General features: G+C 42.0%; 1 protein-coding gene across 1 annotated transcript in view; it reads right to left on the bottom strand.

Moving 5' to 3' along the window:
* TRIM28 (tripartite motif containing 28) overlaps positions 1–16,160 on the bottom strand; it is a 79,226-nt gene that overhangs the window by 29,249 nt on the left and 33,817 nt on the right. The window contains exons 8-13 of the mRNA XM_033960694.1: positions 13,683–13,797; positions 10,788–10,945; positions 10,124–10,163; positions 9,152–9,194; positions 8,759–8,951; positions 8,368–8,675 (exon numbers count right to left, since the gene is read on the bottom strand). Coding sequence (XP_033816585.1) covers positions 8,368–8,675; positions 8,759–8,951; positions 9,152–9,194; positions 10,124–10,163; positions 10,788–10,945; positions 13,683–13,797 — 857 coding nt within the window. The remainder of the gene's footprint in view (positions 1–8,367; positions 8,676–8,758; positions 8,952–9,151; positions 9,195–10,123; positions 10,164–10,787; positions 10,946–13,682; positions 13,798–16,160) is intronic.

Genomic DNA, 16,160 nt, shown 5'->3' with positions numbered 1-16,160 from the left:
ATACATTTTGGTGGAATACATTATGCCATATATTTAAAATGGAACGAGCAATAGCAGTACAAAGAGGGACATATACTAAATTTATAAAAATATGGGGGCCATTGGCAAAATATTGTAGTGAATAGTCAGCACTTCTTCTCGTCTCCTTTTCGTTTTCTTTTTTTAGCACACTAAAGGGGGGAGGGAGTTGGAAATAATGTTATATATTATGTTATACTATGATATATAATGTGTATATTTTTATTGAAAATATGATGAAGGGTGGGTGGTGGGTTTTTTTTAATTTTAATTCTTTATTCATTTTTAAAACTTTCATCAAGTGTACAACGTATCATAATAAACACAATTAATCAGAGCACTTGCATATCTTATCATTATAATCTAAACATACAAATGTAAGCCTCTCCCCACCCTCCCTCAAATCTCTTCATTTATAATATTGTATCCCTCCCATTACTATTTGTTGTATGACTAATAGAAAAATGGCATTTAATCATGACAAAAAGACGTTAATGGCTCCCAAATTTTACTAAAATTATTATAATTTCCATTTTGTATCGCTATTGATCTTTCCATTCTATATATGTGGCATAATGAATTCCACCAAAAATTAAAGTTCAACCTAGTATGATCTAGTGGTGGGGGGGGGGGGGGTAATTGATTTTACTAGATGTTTATATGGCAGATATCTAAGTGCTATTCTGGAATAATTTGTTGTAATACACTCTTTTGTGCACTACTTGTTTAATTTGAAAACGAATAAAGAATTATTTAAAAAAAAAATAACCATTTCAGAATTAGTCCCCCCTCCCTCCTAAACAATCATAATGCCCAACATATAAAATTTATATAATAAACCTCTGTACATTATATTTAAATTCATTATCCCAACATATTTCCCCCCTTTCCCCTCCCGGATGTGCTTGTTTATAGGGGAAAATAGTACTTAGACACTATACTTTGCTAATGGCTCCCAAGTATCTTGAAATTTCTTAAAATTCCCTTTCTTGATGGCTGTTCGTTCCATTTTATACATATGGCACAATAAATTCCACCAAAAGCTATAATTAAGCCGGCTCCAATTCTTCCAATTGCTCGTAATTTGTTGTATGGCGACTCCTGTCATTATCAATAGAAGTCTGTTGTTCTTAGATGATATTTGGCTTTTTGCTCTCATTGACATACCAAATAATATAGTATCATAGGTCAATGCCACCGGGTTTTCTAATAAACAATTAATTTTGGCATCTCAATGGCCATGAATTTGGTCTTGGAAAATGAGATGTACTGTGTCCGCATCTATGAGACAAACTTAGTTTTTCCTTTTACATAGAGCATTTTGGACCCCAGTTAGATTACAGAAGTTAAATAGCTCTAAGTCTAATAGATGCTGGCATTGTAATCTTGAGATTGGGACATTAGATCATTTGTTGTTATATTACTGTCCCTTTATTTTGACATTTTGGAAATCAATCTGGATCCAAATAAATTGTTTTAGAGAATCCTGTGGCTTTGTTGTATGACACAATTCTATTTGGTATGTCAATGAGAACAAAGGGCCAAATTTCATCAAATAACAAGATTTTATTGATTATGACAGGAGTCGCCATACAACATATCACGCATAATTGGAAAAACTGGAGCAAGCTTAATTACAATGGAACTCATTGTGTCACATCTATAAGATGGAGAGAACAATAGTCATATAAAAAGGGAATTATAAAAAATTTAAAGAGATATGGGGGCCATTGACAAATTGTAATGAATAGATACCATTTTTCCATTATATAGTATAATTCAAGTGAAGAGATGGGAGGGAGGGAATTCTGAATTTTATTAAATGTTTAGATCAGTAAAAAGAATATTTCATAAGATATATTTGATTATATATGTTATGGTAGGGGTGGGAGGGAAGGGGTTAAATTTTGAGTATTATTGTTAAAGATGACAGAAATTCAAGTAATGTATTTAATTTCAATTGTCAATTTATTGATACACTTGTAAGATGTAAAAATGAATAAAAATTTTATTAAACCTAAAAATTTGGCCCCAAAAAAGCATAATAAATGGACAATAGAACAATAAATGATCTAAAGTCCCTGCTTCTGAGACAAAGAATCATCTGTCATTCATTTTAAAGCAAACTGAATTATGGATGACTGAATTCAAAAGGAAACTCAACTCAGAAAAACACAAATTTTTCTTGGCAAGCCCGAATGATAAAATTAAAGACACATCGATTTTCTTGACTGTTCAAGTCTTCCCTATTGACTTCCTTAAAAATTCTGGGAGTGACTCTGGACTGACACCTTACTCTAAATGTACACACCAATTTATTGGTTAGAAAATGCTTCTCGATATTATGGAAACTCAGAGCCATCAGAAAATATTTTGATGCAGAATCATTCCGCTTATTGGTTCAATCTTCCATCTTAAGCATGCTTGATTATTGCAACATCATTTATTTGGGAACCTTCAAAAAAAACCTTCAAAGTCTTCAAAATTCGGCAGTTCGACTGATTTTTGGGCTGAAAAAAATCGGAACACATAAGTCCCTATTATCAAAAACTTCACTGGCTGCCCCTGGAAGCACGAGTTTTGTTTAAATTTTTTTGTCTGTTATAAATCAATATTTGGTCTGGCCCCTATGTACTTGGTTTCTCAATTTAATCTGGTTAGTTCTATTAGGTCCACAATTAGAATTTATATGTTCATCTATTCGACAATAAAGGCCTGCCGCTACAAAAGATCCCTGGACAGAACTCTTGCCTTCCAGGCAGGTAAATGGAACGATTGGCTGGGTAACATTATCATGCATTCCTCATCCTACTTCAGTTTTAGAAAATCAGTAAAAATGAATTTGTTTAATCGATTTGTAACCTAAGAATTTTATAATTTTTCACTTCTTCCATTCTGTAAGCTTGTGTTCGATGACTCTATATTGTGACCATTTTGCTGATTGTCCAGCACCTCTTGCTGTAAACTGCCTCAAACTATCATGGCTTTGGCGGTATATAAGAATAAAATTATCATCATCATCCTTGCTTCACTCCGATTACTTCCTCCTCCATGTAAAGTATGACTCCAAAAGTCATTTCTTAGTATATGACTACCAATAAAATCATAATACATTTCTACATGTGCACTAAAAAGAGATTATGTACTAACCCTGGTAAGCTCTTTCCAGTAGATAAGTGAGACATTCTAGTCTCCAGTCCAGTTCTTCCTCTGCCTGTCTTTGACAGGAAGGAGGGAACCGTCTGAAGGGAAACCCCAACCTCCAAACTATGGAGGAAATGGGCTTAGCAAGACAAAGCCTGTAGTTCTGACACATGGCATGCTGAAGGAATGGCCATCAGAAAACAGTATTGAGCGTCAAGTCCAAGAAGGAAGTATTTCAAAGGGGCTCAAAAGGCTAGAAGGCACAGGGTTAAGATCTCAGAAAGGGACAGGTTGCTTAGCCAGTGGTCTGACACAAAGAGCCTCCTTCAGAAAATTAGCGACATCAGGATGAAACGTCCACAAGGACCAAAGCTCCCGGGATCTAAAAACGAGAGAGAGCCCGATCACCTAGACCCAAAGAGAAGCCATGGAGAAGCCTTTATCCAGCCCTGCCTGAAGGCAGGTGAGAATCAGTGAGGATGGAGCACCACCTGGTCCTGGACGCACCAACACTGGAAGGCCTTCCTCACCTTAGCACAAACCAAAAACATGAACGACTTCTTAAGACTTGAGAAGAGCATCTACAACCATAGAGAATATCCCCTGGGCTCTAAGGCTGCGAGTTCAAGAGCCATGCTGTAAAAGCAAATGGACCTGGAATCTCCAGACACTGAACTCAGCAGGAGGAGATCCGGATGGTTATTCAGCTGAAGACTGCAACTCCTGCACAGATGCATCAGATCTGCGTACCACGGGCCACAAGAACAAACTGGACACTCCAGAACACCACGGCCCAGATGGGCTGTGATCCATCAATTGATCTGGTTAAACCTCAGCCAAGGAGAAAAGACATACAGGAGAATCTCCTGAGTCCACAGCTGCTCCAGAGCATAGAGTCCCTCTCTCTTCTGGGCTTGGATCTGTGACTGAACTAGTGATCCGTCATCTTGATTCTTGCCAAGGCTAGGAGGTTGAAGTGATTCTGACCCCAGCCCATCACGAGTGCTCAGCATGCTGCTGCGGACAAGGCCCATTCATCCGGAACCAGAATCTGTCTGCTGAAGAAGTCTGCTCAAACATTTGTCTATTTCCACCACATACGTTGTCATCAGCTCTAGGAAGCGATGTTCTACCTAAAGAACAAGAAAGCGGGCTTCCTGAGCCTTGGTCCCTCCCTGATGATTGACGTAGGCTACTGCCATCGCATTGCCGGAGAAGACGCTGACCACTTGGTCCTCCAACTGGTTGAGTGACCATTTTTGCTGAGAGAGTATCCAACTTCCCTGAACAAGAGAATGATTGTAAAGGGCTCCCCAGCCCCGAAGGCTGGCATCTGACATCACCACGATACAAAAGGCAATGTGTAAGACGCTGACCACTTGGTCCTCCAACTGGTTGAGTGACCATTTTTGCTGAGAGAGTATCCAACTTCCCTGAACAAGAGAATGATTGTAAAGGGCTCCCCAGCCCCGAAGGCTGGCATCTGACATCACCACGATACAAAAGGCAATGTGTAGTGAAACACTCCCGTGGAGCGACTGTGGAAATCACCAATTCACACTTCCTCATGCTTCCAGAGTACAAAGAAGATAGGCCTATAAGGCATACCTGTGCATAGTTCAGAGAGTGAAGCATGCAGCAGAGGATGCCTGTGCGCCCTAACCCAAGGAACCACATCCAGTGTGGCAACCAGGTATCCCAGAAATGGAATACCTGGGCAGCCAGAATCCATGCAAGTCTTATACCCTTAATGGCGAGATCCTAGCAAAAACGGTAGCAGAACAAGACTTGGGGGTAATCGTCAGTGAGGACATGAAGTCTGCCAATCAAGTGGAGCAGGCTTCGTCCAAGGCAAGACAAATCATGGGCTGCATACGAAGGGGTTTCGTCAGTCGTAAGGCGGAAGTCATTATGCCATTGTATAGATACATGGTGAGGCCCCACCTGGAATACTGTGTGCAATTCTGGAGGCCGCATTATCGCAAGGATGTGCTGAGACTGGAGTCGGTGCAAAGAATGGCCACCCGGATGGTCTCGGGACTCAAGGATCTACCATACGAAAAACGGCTTGACAAATTACAGCTATACTCGCTCGAGGAGCGCAGAGAGAGGGGGGACATGATCGAGACGTTCAAGTATCTTACGGGCCGCATCGAGGCGGAGGAAGATATCTTCTTTTTCAAGGGTCCCACGACAACAAGAGGGCATCCGTTGAAAATCAGGGGCGGGAAACTACGAGGTGACACCAGGAAATTCTTTTTCACTGAAAGAGTGGTTGATCGCTGGAATAGTCTTCCACTACAGGTGATTGAGGCCAGCAGCGTGCCTAATTTTAAGGCCAAATGGGATCGGCACATGGGATCTATTCACAGGGCAAAGGTAGGGGAGGGACATTAAGGTGGGCAGACTAGATGGGCCATGGGCCCTTATCTGCCGTCTATTTCTATGTTTCTATAATTCCATGCCGACAGAGCCAACCACTTAAGAGGAGAAAGCTGGGCACAGAGGTTCCACCAGCAGGCATCTGGCAGATGGACGTGGCCTGCAGCATGGTTGAAAAACTCCTTGGTATCCCAGCAACTGCATGATCGTCAGATGGCTCTTCCAGAAGTTAACAATCCAGCCCATGTCCTCCAGCACCTCAAGTAAGGACGATCCTGGAGACCCTTTCTCTTTGAATGCACGCCACAATGTTAATCATCACCATGGTGAAGGTCCGGGACATTGTCACCAGCCCAAAAGGCAGAGCCAAGAATTGGTAATGCTGGCCCAGAACATGAAACAAACAATTGCAGCAAGCCGGAATAAAGGAAATGTGCAAATATGTGTCTGAGATCTAGAGAGGCAAGCAAATTCTCCTGGGGCCATTGCTGCAATGACTGAATGCATGACCTCCATTTGAAAGCGTGGAACCTTGAGAGCTGCATCCACAAGCTGGAGATCCAGAATAGTCCTCCAATCTTCTGAGTCTTTCTTGGGCACAAGAAAGTATATAGAGTATCTGCCTGTGCCCAAATGTTCAGGCAGCTCAGGCTCTATAATTGAATATCCTGCCAGCGCTGGTCTGAATCCTTAAGCGTCTTGACCAGGTGACCTGTAGGAGTCCACACTTGTCTGACAAAATTCGCATTCAAGCGGGAAGACAGTGAGCCGGCCTCTTATAAGAAGAGGAGCATCTCTTGACAAAGCACCATTCTGCCTCTTCAGCAGGGGGGCAGAACTGGAGATGGAATGCTGGGAATGCCTGTAGTTATTATACCATCATCGGTAGCCCTTTGAAAATATCTGCGACATGGCACTTGCATACGGTCACAATCGCTGTGAGCCGAAATTAGAACGACCAGATTCCTAGGAGGGTCTGTGCATGCTTAGAGTCTAAGGGCAATGATTAATCCCAGAATCCATAACGCCGAGCCAAAGTAGCCTTGGAAGCGGAAACACCCGTCCGCTGTCTGAACCAAAGCTTTCTGTGGGAAGAGATCAAATTCTCCAACACCTTTGCCAAACCCGCATAAGGTTATACAATGCATCCACCATATATATCCCTGCTATAAAAGGTTGAGGTGGGGAAACCACCGCCTCTCTCCAGTGTGCGCACTGAAGAAAGACAGGCAAGAGTGACAAAGCCTTCGCCAGAGCAGAATTAATGCTTAAAGCAGCTGTGTCACAATTTGAGGACCACATCCACCCAGCAGTCATACATAACCTCTAACACTGCATCACTCACACTGGGGAGAGAGGTATGTTTATCCACCTTTGCCACCAAAGAATCCACCCTGGACTGATCCAAAAGTTGCTGACACTCCTATGCCAAAGGATACCAGCATGACATAGCTCTAGCAATTTTCAGAGCACCCGCCAGTGCATCATTTGCTCCGAGACCAGGACACAAATATCAGGGTGCTAGGGGAAGGTAGAAGACTAAACACACACCACAAAGCCAGGAGTAAGAAGTGGACGGAGCCAGATGAGTAATCAAAAGAACTCCTTCAAAGATGCAGAAATAAGGTCTGGCAAAGCCATGAACACAAATAAAGCGCAGAATTGTGAGTATTTCCATGCTCCAAAAACCTCAAAGACCCAGTATACAGTCCCTGATCTCCCATCCTGGGAAGTGCTGCATCTGCAAATAAGGAGGTCAGCAAGCAAGTCATCTGCACCATGATCCTCCAGATCAGGGTCAGACAGTGCAAGCACAGTGACAGGGTGAACTGAAGACATGTCCAAAGGAGTAACGCCACTAAACAGACCACTCCAGCTGCTGGAGACTGAGAAAAGAATGAATGTAAAAGGGACTGATGCCAAAAGTCAGTGTCTCAGCCTCCACATGCTGGCAGAGGAATGTAAACACACCCATTTCTCTGCAGTCTGGAGGGACAATAAAGAAATTTGCGTTTCCTAAGCTGCAAAGGATCCACAGTGGCCTGGCGGACGGACTTACCAGCAGAGCTGAGTCTCAAGAGTCACCAAGGCCATCCTGCAAGGCTAGCTAAGCGCTTGGTCACCTGCTTCAGCAGGGGAGAGGCTAAGCTGGACACTGCGCCCACCCCCCCAGCACAAGAGCACACTAAAAATGCTAAATATGCGCAATCCTGGTAAGAATCCACGAGAGCCAAAGGACTCCTTCCCAGCCAGTTTTTAGGTGAAATTTTCACATATGAAGCAGGAAGCTTTAGAAAAAAAAAAGATTGCTAAAAAATCCAAGATGGCCATAGTCAAATTCACACCAAAATCACAATATTTATCACATTTCCCAAACCCTAAAAAAAAGTCAATTTTAGGATTTTTCAGGAGGGGGAGCATAGGAAAACATTTAGAAAAACACTCAAACCCCCACTTTTCAACCTGCCCCAATTCCTCTCACAGGAATTTTATATATATATATTTTATATATATATATTTTATATTTATATATATTATATATATATATAAAAAATGAATGGAAAAAATGGTTACAATTAGTACTATTACGGGCGCGGGGTCTGGAGCGGAGATTGGGTGGAGATGAGCACGACTTAGCCCAGTGTTCTTCAACTACCGGTCCGCGGACCAGTGCCGGTCCACAATATAATTTTTTTATTTCCGATCCATAGGTGTCAAAAGGTTGAAGAACACTGGTCTAGAATGTCTCACCTGTTGCACTGGAAAGTAGATTAACAATTCAAATGACTGTTCCTTCCCAAGTTTTCTATGCTTCAGTCTTACCTGTTAGGCTCTGTCACAACAGGAAGGTGGCAGTCTGTGTGGAAGCGTGTGGCACACTGGTTACATGCCAGGAGCTCCCCATCTTTCTGGCACACTTTACAGCTCAAAGCACCAGAGGATGCTACTGGTGGCAGAGTGGTTGAGAACTCTAGAGTGGAAGCCTCGCTGGTGGCACCAACATTTGGAGGCACCAACATTTGGGGAACAGTAATCAGGCTCTCTGTGGTAGTGTCTTGTGCAAGGAGAAGAGGCTTTGCCTCGCAGGATTCAGCCCCAGGTGGCATTATCATAGTCTCCATGGTCTCTTCCTGTGGGCAGAACATGAAAGATATTGAGCACAACTTCCCAGCTCCCTCTTCGCTAAGTGCTCATACCCTCCATCACCTCCTACCTTCACCACAGCCTCTTCTGGCATATTCCCTCGCTCTATGACTATCAAGCTGAAATCTTCAGTTGTATTTCCAGGAAACACTTTAAAAACAGGAGGCTGGCTGTCTGGCGTTAGGTCCACGTCCAAGCGCTCCAGGCTGACTCGGGGAACTTTCTTCAAAATATCATTCACATCCCCATCCGAGCTACGAGGCCTACAAAACAACCAGAATATTCAAGACAGACAAAATGCTATCAGGAGATGTGGGCTATTGTGATGCAACATGTTATAGCCAGAGATAATGGGAGTTTATGAAGTGCTCAGTATCTTATTTGTAGAACGTTCTATATCAGCAGCTTACTAGCCAGTGATTTTCCCCCACTACCTCTAAAGAATGAATAATGTCCATTTTACCTTTTCAGTCCTGATACATTTGGGTCATAACCAGATGCTCCTTCTGTCAGGGAGAAAACAAAAAAGTTTTATGCACAAAATATCAGCACCCATATGTGAAAAATAAGACATGAAAGACCTAACGGGCAATCACCTTATACCATCAGTGTTGCAGAACCCACTTCAGAACAGAGACATTTCTATAGCCTCCTTCAGCAGCACAATGATGGGTCAGGTCATTACCATTTGTATGCCACTATTATATCTCTTTGCCCTAGGCAACATCACTGCTTCCACATTCAAAACTGGTGCAATTTAACAGCAATCTTCTGTACAGCTCTTACCTTTCTCACAAATCATTGTGATGCAACACTCCTGCACATGCCTGTATCTAGAAGATATGAATTGGCTAGGGGAAAGCTCTGGCACATTGGCTCCGTCCGATGTCAACAACTAATATACTGGTTGTCTGCAAAGGGAGCTTTTTTTGTAATTTTAATCTTGTACTGCCAATTAATACTGTGAAAGGCCAGTAAAAGGCTGAACAGCAGACGTTACTTAACCTTCCAGTGTGCCTCAGGAACATTTAAACAGATTAAAGGACTACATATGAGCCATCAAAAGGCACAATGGCAAATTTTAAATTAAACTCTTCAGCTAATACTCAAAAGAAAGCTAAATCCTAGGGCAGAAATACAGACTATGCTGGACAGTGATTTCAAGCTCAAAATTGAATAGTAGAGGATATTGGCCCCTTCCCTCTTTTAGCCCTAGTTCTGTTTTCAGTAACTGTAGTAAATGAAGCTGTTTTATTACATGTATCTAGCTAGGTATTTGGGGTCTGGGTTGGCCATTGTTGGAAACGGGATACTGGGCTTGATGGACCTTTGGTCTGTCTCAGTATGGCAATTCTTATGTTCCAATACATGCATGCACTGAAGAACTCAGAATAGGATGGATTAAAAACAACAACAACAAACCAAAACATTTTACCTCCAAAGGCATGGCTTGACCCCTCCGTGAAGTCTATGACCTGGAAAATGTAAATCAATAAATAAATCTCAAGGGTTCCCTATGCCAAGCAGGTGGAGTTTATGAACAAGGGCATATAAGTCAAATGGATACAAGAGGAAAAAAAAGTACAACCAGCCACTCATGAACAGATAAGTCATGTATGAAAATGGATAGGGTTTTCAACCAAATAGTAAAATAATTCAATTTTAAAATTTAAACTTAATTTTAAAATAATTCAAACCAACTTGGGCAAATTAGCACTTGCTCTTATGTCAGTTGGTTCATCAGTCCACTAGTGTGCCGCTCAGGTTATTTGCCCCTTTCACAAAAAAGCTACCATGAGTGGGACAATAGTACAGCCATGTACTGTGGTTGAGAGCACACTGTTGCTTCCTCTACAGTAACAAATGTCTGAGGACCCACACAGGAACCATTAAGCTGGAGCATGAGCACTAGTTGTACCATGATGGGAGGATGCCACCTTGCTGCACCAACTATATGAGCTGAATGAAGTTCCTGGCTGTGACAGGGGCAGTAGTGGTTTCTATCCTGGCAGAGGATACCAGGGTCTGGGAGCAGTACCTAGAGGCCAATTTTATCCCCATCTCCCATCTGGCAGATGTTGATTAAGAGGCACCAGTACCTGGGGAGCAGTGGTGGAGGTGGAGGAGTGCTTGGAGCCTGCTGTGGAGTTCATGTTCTGGGACCTCTTGTTCACGGACTGCAAGCCAGAAGCAGACTGTAGAGTGGATGATCCAGACAGATTCTGAACTACCCCTGATTTTTCTGAAACTATTTTACCTGTTAAAGGATAGAAAAAAATTTAGTGATCTTTACAGCATGTTTCAACATGCAAGGACACATTCTCTAGCTAAGTTCACAAAATGTCAAGAAAGTACATTAATGAATGCTGCTAAAAAGGTGTCTTCCCTGCAAATTCTTTTGTTTAGTCAAGTGGTTCCCAACCCTGGTCCTCAAGACACCCCAGCTAGTCAAGTTTTGAGAGATATGCATGCACTGCCTCCTTGGTTTGGAGAAATTAGGTTCCTACCTGCTTTTTTTCTTTCTTTTAGTCCCTCCAGACCCGCACAGAAACTGATGGGTAATAACTCACCACGACCAGCAGGTGGTGAGACAGACACAAACTTCTGGCTGTAGTACAAGTGGGCTTTGCAGTCCCAAAAACAATCAGTCGGACGAATAACCAAGCAGAACTAAGAACTATAACTGCAACAGCACTCCCAGAAGGAGAATAGAAACATAGAAAAAAGCGGCAGAAAAGGGCTATAGCCCACCAAATTCTGCCCATTTCAAGTATCCCTTCCCCCTGAGTTTACTCCCTTAAAGATCCCACGCGAGTATCCCATTTTCTCTTAAAATCCGTCACACTGCAAACCTGCTGTAGTAGTTCCGCTATTTCCTCCTTTAGTTCTTTCAATACTCTAGGGTGGATTCCGTCCAGGCCTGGCGATTTGTCAGATTTAAATTTTTAAATCTTACTCTGAAGGCGGTCTTTTTGGTGGCCGTTACTTCCGCTAGGCGTGTTTTTGAGCTACAGGCTTTCTCTTGTAGGGCTCCCTTCTTGGAGTTTTCTAGGGAGCGGGTTGTCTTGCGGACTGTTCCTTCCTTTCTGCCAAAAGTAGTTTCTCCTTTTCATGTCAATCAATCGGTGGTCCTCCCAGTCTTGGGTAGTCGGGAGGGCTCTTCTGAGCAACGGCAGCTGCGCAAGTTGGATGTCGGTCGGGTCCTTCGCTCTTATGTGCAGCGGACCCAGGAAGTCCTGAAATCCGATCAACTCTTTGTCCTTCTGGCGGGTCCTCATTGGGGGGCTGGCGCTTCTAAGGCTACTATTGCGCGCTGGATCAAGGAGACAATTGCTTCCGCTTATCTTCTGAGACAGAAGCCCGTTCCGGAGTTTCTCAAGGCTCATTCCACTCGGGGTCAGGCAGCTTCTTGGGCTGAGTTGTCGCTCGTGCCTCCAGTGGATATTTGTAAGGCTGCGGTTTGGTCCTCCTTGCATTCCTTTGTTAGACATTATCGGGTAGATGTTCAGGCGCGTCGGGACGCGGTGTTCGGAGAGCTTGTTCTGGTATCGGCCCTGCGGGGGTCCCGCCCGTGAGAGGGACTGCTTTGGTACGTCCCATTTGTAAAGATTAACCTCTACTGGTCTGGAGAGTGCTAAAGAAGGAGAAATTAGGTTCTTACCTGCTAATTTACTTTCTTTTAGCTTCTCCAGACCAGTAGAGGTCCCCACCCTGTCTGTTGTTGTTGTTGTTGGGGCTGTTTTGCGGGCAGTTTTTGTGTTTTGCTGCGGGTTCTAGTATTTTTCTAGGGCCGGGGAGAATTAAAGAACAGCGGCTGTGGCTCGGCTGGCTTAGCTGGCGAGCTGTGGGGACATTTTCCTTCTGGTATTTCTCCTCTGCATTTTCCAACAGCATTTGGGTATGTTAATTGTTACTCCTGTTCGGAGTATTGTTTTCTTTCTGTTTTCCAGTTCTTGGTTCTGCTTGGCTATTCGGCAGACTGAGGTAAATAGAGAAGGGAGTATATTATATACTGTCCCACAGTTTTGTTTTCAGTCTCCACCTGCTGGTCATGATTGGATATATACCCATTTGTAAAGATTAACCTCTACTGGTCTGGAGAGTGCTAAAGAATGAGCAGTTTTTTTCCTTTAAAAAGTGCTCTTTGCGCAATACACAACCTAGCTAAAAGAAAAGTGCCAGTTAATAATAAAAAAACAACAGTCAATTGAAGGCTCATTTCAGACCGGTACTGTCTCAGGTTTCTTTTTCAGAACAGACTGCAATGGCTCTTTAAGTCATATGCCTCGCCAGTATCGGTGGCAAGACTCACAGCTGAAGCACCTATATAAAAATTTTGGGGAGGTGGAGGAAATGAGACACCCCTGAAGTCAGACAGACCCCCCCCAAAAGTGTACCCTCCCAGCTCAGTCTGGCACAAGACAGAGACAAGAAGGCCACTAAACAACTTCCAACAGCCCTACACTAACCAAGGGAAGACTGGCAACACCTTACCACACCTGCTTGGAGACTGAGAACAAACTGGTTATATTAGGGGCAGTCTCCACCTGCTGGTCATGGTGAGCTATTACCATCAGTGAACTGTACCGGTCTGGTTGAGGTGCTAAAGAAATGTATTTTTCCATCTGAGTATTAAACAAAATCAACACTAGCTCTGAAAGAGAACCTCAACCATCCCCATTTTCCAAATTTCTTCACCAATACGATTAGAAAAACTAACAACGTAACGCCTTTAACATTTTCTGCCATGATCTAGGTCAGGGGTAGGCAATTCCGGTCCTCAAGAGCCACAGGCAGGTCAGGTTTTCAGCATATCCACAATAAATATGCATGAGATAGAGTGCATCTCAAGGAGGCAGTGCATGCAACTCTATCTCATACATATTCATTGCGGATATCCTGAAAACCTGACCTGCCTGTGGCTCTTGAGGACCGGAATTGCCTATCCCTGATCTAGGTCATTATGCACTTGTAATAGCCATTCTTCCACTCACCAAAACTCTCTGCGTATTTGGTCCACACATCTGAATCCCACTGAAATTTCATGTCTCCAAGGGCTTCAACAGATTCTACCGTCATCTTCAGAGCACGGTGCAGCTGGAAATAGATCTGAATAATCGAGAAGGAAACAGCAGAATAAACAAATGAGAAATAAAGCCCCACCCCAGCGAAACGTTGAACCTAAAAACCCCAGAAAACTGAAACATCCACTTGCTCTATCCAGGGCTGTTGGAATCAGGCACTATCTCTTGGTCTGGAACAAAAAATTAGGTTCTTACCTTTGGCTAATCTTTTCTTTAAATTTTTTTTTTTCCAACACAATAGTCAATGATTCCGCCATAGTACCTTTAATACAACCTTTAATAAGTTGTGACTGATATAAATTTAATAAATGAGGTAAAAGAAGAATTTGAAATTATTTATAAAATTCAACAGTAAAACCATCCCCACCTGGAGCGGATCCAACTCTAAGAGACTTCAATGCTGTTTCTACTTCTTTTAGAGATATGGGCTCATCTAAACTCCATTTTATATGATTAGGAACCTTCGGTCCAATAATTAAATTTAAAAATTCCAATCCATCCTTTTTCCTATCTACATAAGGCTCAGAAGAATATAGGTCTTTATAATATTGTAAAAATTGACTTAAAATATCTCCAATTTGATTATGAATAATTCCTTTACTATCTTTAATTGCAACAATATTATTCTTTCTTTTCTTAGCTTTAAGGTAATTTGCCAATAATCTTCCAGCCTTATTGGAATTTCCATAATACATAGCTTGTTTGAAAAACAAATCTTTCCTAATTAATTTTGAAGATAACTCATATTTTCCCTTTGCTTTTAAAAGAGCCTGCAAAGTATCATGCTCCCAATTAGCAATTAATTTGGATTCTAATAATTTAATTTCCTTTTCCAATTCAACATATTGCATTTTAAATTGTTTTCTAACATGAGCAGAATAGGAAATTATAAAGCCTCTCATGGTAGCCTTAAAAGCATCCCATACATTTTCATTTGAAACATCTTCAGTTAAATTAAACTTAAAAAAAAATCAAAAATTTGTAATTTAAAATCTTCAAGAAATTTTGCATCCACAAGCAATGCATTATCAAATTACCAAATAGGTCTATGAAATTCTTGTTGATCTAGATGCAACTCAATCCATACTCCTGCATGATCAGATATAATAATTGGATCTATGACAGCAGTAATTACTTGTTGAACTATTTGCGTAGAAATAAAAATATAATCAATTCTTGAAAAAGATTTATGAACCGGTGAACAAAAGGAAAATTCCCGATCATTAAAATGAAGAATACGCCAAATATCTTTCAAATCACATGAATTAACCAAATTATCTAACCCTAAAGATTTTATATTTTTACATGGTTTTTTATCTATTAAAGGATCCATAACAGCATTGAAATCCCCTGCCACCACTAATTTAGAAGCAGCCAGTGGGAGTATTTTGCTGAACTGGCTTGAAGATACTGCTCCCGACTACTCTCTTTGGCGATGTCGGATGATTACCCTATTGATGTGGGAACGGAGGGATGTGTTGGACTTTGCTTCTCTCCAAGGCAGGGTCTTTCAACATACTTGGGAACCCTTTTGGACAACAATGACCCCGCTGGCACGGAGCCGCTTGCTGAACAGTTGAATCTCTGTATTTTGTTTTATTTTGCTATACCTGGATTGCCTAATTCTTGTATGATTTTTTCTGGCTGAGATGTGCTAGGAAGGAGGACCCTGGGGGGGTTTCTTTACTTTGGGATGGGTTGTGTTGGGGTGGGGGGGGCTTTTTCTCTGTGGGGATGGGGGTTTGTTCTCTAAACTGCTGAGCTTACGTGTTCTTGGTTTGTTTCATGTTTGATGGTTTTGTTGAGCTCAATAAAATATTTGAATATAAAAAGGGGAACCCAGGAGTCCAAAACTAAATTCCAACAGGACTAAGAGGGGAGCCGAATTAGTCTTACCACCTACTTTAATGTAGACTGAGGAAGACTGGATTGCAAGAGGGGAAGCTATCCTGATATACAAGTTTGTTCTCAGTCTCCACCTTCTGGTAGAAGTGACGTATATAACCCATTTGTAATGACTATACCAGTCTACCAGGCGTACAGAATGGATTTTAGATTCTATTGCTTGCATTTCCAAATGCAAACTTCAAGAATTACATAAAGATGCATGGATTATCATACTTCCCTAACCAAATTTTATACTTGAGGCAATGAAGGGTTAAGTGACAACCAAGATTACAAGGAGTATAATATGGAAGAGGGTTTTCATACTGATAAGTTCTGGAACCTAATATGTTGCACAGTGATAGCTTAGTAGGGTATTCATTGCTGGCTTACTATCTATGGAGCGATCTAACAATCATCTGACTGTGGTAGTGATTTGTAAACCCCAAGTAACTAAGTGTCTTTGGTTATCTTAGTTCTGACAAAGGATATGGAAGAGTTAAA

This window comes from Geotrypetes seraphini, chromosome 10 (genome assembly GCF_902459505.1).
Source record: "Geotrypetes seraphini chromosome 10, aGeoSer1.1, whole genome shotgun sequence".
In the NCBI taxonomy this organism is placed as follows: domain Eukaryota; kingdom Metazoa; phylum Chordata; class Amphibia; order Gymnophiona; family Dermophiidae; genus Geotrypetes; species Geotrypetes seraphini.
This window is presented reverse-complemented; position numbering and strand designations above follow the sequence as displayed.